This window comes from Osmia lignaria, chromosome 14 (genome assembly GCF_051020975.1).
Source record: "Osmia lignaria lignaria isolate PbOS001 chromosome 14, iyOsmLign1, whole genome shotgun sequence".
NCBI classification, from domain to species: domain Eukaryota; kingdom Metazoa; phylum Arthropoda; class Insecta; order Hymenoptera; family Megachilidae; genus Osmia; species Osmia lignaria.
This window is the reverse complement of record NC_135045.1, coordinates 5,392,743-5,399,850: the sequence shown is the minus strand read 5'-3', so window position 1 is coordinate 5,399,850 and position 7,108 is coordinate 5,392,743. Positions and strand designations below refer to the sequence as shown.

Sequence of the window (7,108 nt, the reverse complement as noted above, 5' to 3'; positions counted from 1 at the left end):
GTGTCGAAATTGCAATTAAGGAAATTTTAGTAAAGTTTTATTGTTTAATGTGTTAGTATGCAAAACGAAGCGTGTCTATATTAAAATCTTTATTACTAATATAAATCTTACAATATCTTTTATTTAACGAAATATTAATTAATCAATTGATAATTTTTTATCATTTCTTCACACTTTTTTTCTACTTTGCTTACCTGTATTAGTGATCTCAACGTACACTGGTATTGTAACAATATAAATACTTCTTTGTTTCAAATATTGTTAAAATAAAATATTTCTACCATTTTTATATCTGATATTATTAAAAATATTTAAGGTATTCCACACTGGATCAAGTATTTCGTTAAACATTTTTTAATTGATATATAATTCAGTCTTTAAAAAATTCATTAAAATGCTGATAAATATGGAATTTTAATGAACACATTTTCCTTAATTTTCTTGCTAATGACTTTCATTTTTGTGTTCTTGGAGCTGTGAACAGCGAAAATACCACTTTGAAACAAATATACTTGATTAAATAAACGTGCAGTACCGCTGTAAATTTGTAAAATACTTGGAATGTTACATAAATTATGAATTTTGGACAATTTTTATCAGTATAATATTGTGACAGCAATCATAATTCAATGGTTGAAATTTTATAAATTTCATTGATTACTTATTTTTATATTCTTAGATGATATTTTATTATTCTTCGGTGGTTTAACGTTAATACAACATGTTCTATCACTTTTAATCAGTATGTACTGTATTTCTGCTTTCACTTTCCTCATTTCTGTTCAATCATTTTATCTTTTTCGTTTACGTCCATTTTTTCATTTCCTTCCTCGCATTTTATAGCAGTTGCTTTCGTCAATTTCTGCATTTCTTGTTCCATTTTTTCGTCGACTTTCCCGTATTTGTTCCACCGTTGTTCCTTTGATGTTCCGAATAACAAGAATATAATAGTTCCAGCAAACGAATTTATCGCTGCTATGATAAAAACTGAACGCCACTGGGATATAGTTTGCTGAAAAACAGTACAAAGTAATTAATTTGTATACACGCGTAACTATAAGGTAAATTAGCTTCAAATTGATGTGTCTCATATGTGCCATTTTATAATACCTTTATGTCAGCAAACTTAATGTACACTAAGTTTGATAAGAGATAATGCGGTAATGTTTGAACAACCATACGGAAGTTTATAAATTTGTCAAGATTATAGATAGATAATGATTAATCACGGAAGTCGTAATTTCGCTTTTATCTGTCTTATTGCAAATTAAATAAGGAAGATCGTAAAGAAAAAGAATGGTTCGTTATTAAATACTCGTTGAATACCATGAGATTTATCGATGATTGACTTAATAAACTTGAATAATTAAAAAAAAAAGGATCGCGAGTAGCATCACAATAGATAATAATGTCGATCATTTTTTAGTGTCAAATAGTACCTATCCATAAAATTAATAAGATAGTGTCAAACCGGCGCGGCGGTGTTAAAGGGTGCAACAGCGTAAAAAAAATATCCACTCTCCAGCAGCCACCACCCTCCAAGTGGAGCCGGACATGGATGAATTGTATATTCATGGGTTTGACCAATCATTGTATCGGGTACGGAAGACTCAACGCCTGACTCTACGTCAGCGTAAGGAATTTTATTCTTGGGTCGAAAAACTTAACCTGAATGGGTTAGCAATTACACCCATAAAATGAATAGTCTAAACCCTAAACCATCAGTTGGAGTATGCGCTTGTTTGAATAAAGTATCGTATTTGTTACTCACGTTATTGTTTGTCAAAACGCCAACGACTGCAGGTGAAATGAAACCACTCCAAATCACCACCAATCCGCATAAACCAAGCAGAACACTAGCATAATTCGGGCTCAGATCAACGAAGTTTGCGAAACTGGAAGCGGAAACTGCACCGTTTATAGTAATCCCTGCCATCATAAAGATTATAGCGAGAGTTGGTTGGCATCCACTGAAACCCAATATCAAGATGAGGACGCCTAGAAGACCCGTGGACACAAAAGTGGCCAGTTTCCTAACGTTCGTCAAGCTCATCCTCTTCGTACGTATCAGCCAATCGCTCATAATTGAAAAATAATAGGAGAAGATCATTCTCATTAAATGTGGAGCTCCAGAGATCATACCAACCTGCAAATATAAAAAATCAAATAAAATTGAAAATAAACATTGAAAATTATCTAAACAGAGGATCAATTGCCATGTATTTTTCATTTTGTGTTTAGAGCGATTATTTTCTAAGTTTCCTAAAAAAATATGTTTCATTTACCGCATTGATGTTCCATCCATGAATAAAATTAAAGTAGGACGGTGCTTGGGTCATCAAAGTAAGAAAACCCCATCCACTGCTCCAGTTAGCAGCGATGGTAACCCAAACTGGACGCGACGTCAGTATGGATTTCCATGGTATTCTGGTCTCCTGTTCGTCGACTGAATCCCCAAGATTATCCAAAATGTATTTCTTTTCTTTGTCACTTATTCGGGGATGTTGCTGGGGCGAATCGTACACCAGGAACAGCCAGAAAACGTACCTTTAAAATCAGTTTAGTTTTATCGGTGCCATTTTTATCCCTTAACCACTTTCGCTATTTAATGTTACATGACAACTTGTAGATTCAAATTAGGAATTAGTAGATTTTGTACGAAATCTAATTTCTAAATATAATATATTTTATAAATTAGGATGCACGTATGCAAAGGGTCCATTCTATTAAAATTTCTGTGTAAAAGGCATTACCAAACCACACCAACTAATGATGTTACATAAAAAGCTGCAGCCCAACCGAACGTGTTACTAACAGCGGCGCAAAGTGGATAAGTTACAGCAGCACCAACAGAGCTACCTGAAAAGTTACAAATCTTAAGAAACAAACGTGTAAATACATGTAAGTATAATTGTATTATTTATTTAATATATTTTCCCCGAAGATGTGATCAACTCTTACCCAAATAGGCACTGACGAATCGGCTTCTCTCATTTGGGGGTATCCATTTCGCTGTCATATTATGCATCGAAGGCCAAATTACACCCTATGGGAGATAACAATTGCAATGCAATAAATATAAAAATTGCTTTCCTGTTTGAATAATTTTAGTACAATCGTTATGAATGTACAGTAGACTCTCGTTATATCGCCGCGAACGGGATGGTAGGGACGGAAAATTTTGCAAGTTTCCCAACTTTCAGTTGGAGGCAAACAAGGAGATAAGATTGTATCATTTTCGTAAGCTATACTGATGGAAGAGTAGCACTAGCATGCTTGAAAATCTGTGCGAAAGTCAAATCGCTTACGAGCAATATAACGAGAGTCCACTGTATTAATAATCGAAACGAAAGCTCGCAACTTTGTTGACTTACCGCAGCCAGACCCTGAAGAACTCGTAGGAAGACAAGAGCATAGAGATGATAATGCGTTATGAATGGAATGAAAAATCCGATTAAAGCTGTGAAAAAATTTCCTAAGCCATAAACAAGTTTGGTCCCATAACGTCTGGCCAATAGTCCGCCAGGAAGTTGTGATAACCAGTGCAACCAGTAGTAAGCTCCTAAAGCTAAACCTTGCTGATATTCGTTCCATTCAAATCGATCTTCGTACTGTGAACAATATTTAATAATTATTGGTGGACACATTTGAAATTTGAATTAAAGCCAAAGTTCAGTCCCGAGCGTTTCGCTTTAATCGAATCTTTAAAAATGTACATACCGTAACATTATATGGGATTGGTATAGTTGAAGGTGTTGTAAAAGTGCTGTTAATGTCGTGCGTTTTATTATGTAATAGCTGGATGGATTCTGAATTGCATTGTGCAATTATAGTTGTCTTTGGACGAGGCAGTACCATCGCCACTATCGTCAAATTCAAGTTGATCCTCATCATATAATTAGCGGCAAAACCGAAGAAAACCAGATACCAGAGTACATCTCGGCATGTTATCAATTCTCTTCCTGAAACACAGTTATTTCTTATATAGTATTAAAAAGGATTTAACCTTCTGTTCTGGCAACGCTACACTGCACTATTTTTTTCAAAATAATTCACAAAACATTGATCACGTTACTGCTATTTACATAAATAATACTATCTAAAAAACAAATTTTTTTTGACAAGTCTGTATTTTTACATTTTTCAAATAATGTATCACCTCCGAGAAATGTCTCGGAAAGGCTAATATTAATTCAGGTTTTAAATCTAAATGTTCTTATGTATCTTTTGTTTTCGATAATCGATGATATTTCAAGACTTCCAAAATTGTTGTTTAAAGTGTACTGTATCGTATCATTGTTTTTTATATTATAAAATAATATTGTTACGTTAATTATTTCTTATGTATACAAATATGAATGCAGCCTTTGTGAAAGTTCAAAGTATCCAACACCTTTAAAAATTTCACAAATTTTTAATTTTTCCAATTGATTCGCTTTCGAATGTGTTAATGTACTTGATGAATGTACATCAAATAAATTGTCGTGTATGCCTGACATTAAATGTTTAAACTTGCAAATCCAGACTGCACTTGTATATACAACTAATTGTTTGGACACTTGAAACTACATACAACGTAATAGAATCAAAACAACATTCGCAAACAACGCTTAATATTATCGTCAGATAATATCTGCCCATTGATACAAGTGATATATTGCAATAATGTTCATGTTATAAACATTAACATAAAACATGTATGAGCTTAACGTCAAAATGTTTAATAGTAATTGTGTAATTTAGAAACACGATTTGATTTATTATACTAACTTTCTATTCTCGTGTTACAACTAGGGATAGCAAGGATATATCGATGTTTTCTGTCAATTAAAATTAATGTTTTTACCATGAATATTTAAAAATTGATACACAGAAATCATCGATGATTTACGATCGTCTTCTTTTCGTGCGTAGCACAGTATCGTGCGACGAACAATAAATATGGTATCCAATACATATGTCAAAATGTTTAGAAAGAAAAGTAGACTTTAATTTCGTCTTTATTTTTAATTTTGTTAATTCCTGATCAAAATTGAAAATAGAAGTCTATTGTAAATTTCAGTGAATTATCTTTAAAAGCTGAGGTCTCAATGAGATCTTTTTTGACTTCGTATGCTTTAAAATAAATAAAAATTGAATCTGTATCTATCATATAATCTAAAAAATAATGATCTTAATCATTAAAAAAGAATGGTCTTAAACTATGTTATTTTATGAAAAGTGGAAATCCATAGTGGGCGAATTTTTAATTCAGCGCTAATAAAAAAAGTGTTAGTTTTTCCAATTGCACCACCAGTTAGATGATTCTTGAAAAAAATGAACGAAATTCAAGTTGTTTAATCTTGCATTTAAATTTTTCGAGCATTAAAATTCAACTCACTATTCTTCATTTTCTCGTTCTTCAACTGCTCCATTATTTATCAAATAAATTGGAAAATTGTCAAGGAAAATCACTTCGACGATTATGCGCGTTTCAATTTTAGTATTTTAAGGTACACTATTCATGATATTTCAAAACACTTTTGTATTTGATTAATTTTAGCGTAAGTTTCATGAAACTATTTCACATCACATTTTCCTTTGATCAATTTCGATTACTGTCGAGTATATTCACAAGTGTGTGAATGGGTTAATGCCGCCAAGAACACTGTGTGTCTCTTCTTCGATTACAATCACGCGAGCACTGAGAAATCTGCCCGCGAATCTGCAGCAGCACGGAAATAGTCGTGATAAAGAGAATTCACGTTTTGTATGTTGACTTAGCTTTGATAATTCCACTCTCGTTCAGTGATGTTTATTATCAAGAAATATGCATTCGGTTCATCGAATGCGAATGATGTACAGGCAGTCACAAGAAGTCTACATGTCCCTTATAAATTTCATTTGTCTAACTTTGGTACTTTCCGGTAGAGCAGAAAACCAAGAGCGGTCATGTTTCTTATATGTAAGTGGGTGTAATCTGTATTATAAAATCATGTTAGATTTCTATTAAAGAAAATAAAAAAGGAATTTAGTTCAGCCAGTTCAACTATTTGTTTTTTTCATGTTGCCAAAAGTGTGCGGTAACCCATCTTTCAGTAAACCGCTCTCAACTTGGCTTTACTTTGTAGACCCCATCGACAGCCGTGAGATCTGCTTGGCAAAAATAAGTGTGCCCTTTTTCTGATCCCAGAAAAAAAAAATTGATTATTAATTATTAATAATTAGATATTAAAAAAACATAATTCTTACATATTACTTTATTAGATTACATATATAGTATAAGCTATAATTAATAATTACAGTATAAATAATAAATTAAAAAAATAACAATTTTCATTTTTTGCTACATAGTTTTGCTACAACAGTGAGTGTATTTTTCTTTTTTTACATTGAATTATAACTTTCATACGTAAGTTTTTTGCTAACCATTTCTATAACTTTCACGATAGTAATTTTATAATAACGTAAATTACGTTATTTTCTTTGACTGAATATAGCAACTAAAAACCAAAGGATAGAAAAGGTTTTGGAAACAACTTTTTATGTTAAAAATTGAAATTCCTAAACAAGCAAGATAGTTGCATATGTTAAGTAACATCAATGATCACTTTTACTCGGTTATGCAATTATCGTAATTGGTCGCCGAACTGTGTAGCGATAGTTGCACAGTATAAAAAAGAAATTCAACACAAGATGTAATTTTGTTCTGTCGCAACGTACAATTTTCTTTCAGCTTTAGTTACTTGTAATAATCAACCCTTAGACGGCGGACCATGAAGAGAGCCACTTAATTCTTAAATTATTCTTCTATAATAAATTAAATTATTCTTTTAATGAAACGTATTTCTTTCATTTAAAAATCATACATTTAACTTTAGATTAATATCCTTGAATATGTTTATTAAGTTTAGGTCACGACTGACCCGGACTCCGCTGTTCAATAATTAACTAATGAATAAAGAGGAATTAATTAATTCAATGTGTACTTCGAAAGCATATGAATGCTCAAACAAATGACATGCGTGAAAAATGTTCTCTGGGGGTTCGCGAATGGTATTATGTAGTGGAAGTAGGTGTGGAGGGCAATAGGCTTTTGCGGAAAGTTAGCGAGAGGAAAGTTATCAAG

At 32.2% G+C, this 7,108-nt stretch overlaps 1 protein-coding gene across 1 annotated transcript; it reads right to left on the bottom strand.

The window, feature by feature from the left end:
• Nucleotides 1-131: 131 nt before the first annotated feature.
• LOC117607165 (sialin-like) lies at nt 132-5,707 on the bottom strand. Its single transcript, XM_034330498.2, has 8 exons — nt 5,381-5,707; nt 3,721-3,962; nt 3,375-3,611; nt 2,962-3,046; nt 2,754-2,859; nt 2,286-2,547; nt 1,772-2,146; nt 132-1,012 (listed from the first exon to the last, which is right to left on the bottom strand). The coding sequence occupies exons 1-8, from the start codon at nt 5,412-5,414 to the stop codon at nt 773-775; spliced, it is 1,581 nt and encodes a 526-aa protein (XP_034186389.2). The 5' UTR covers nt 5,415-5,707; the 3' UTR covers nt 132-772.
• Nucleotides 5,708-7,108: the final 1,401 nt, after the last annotated feature.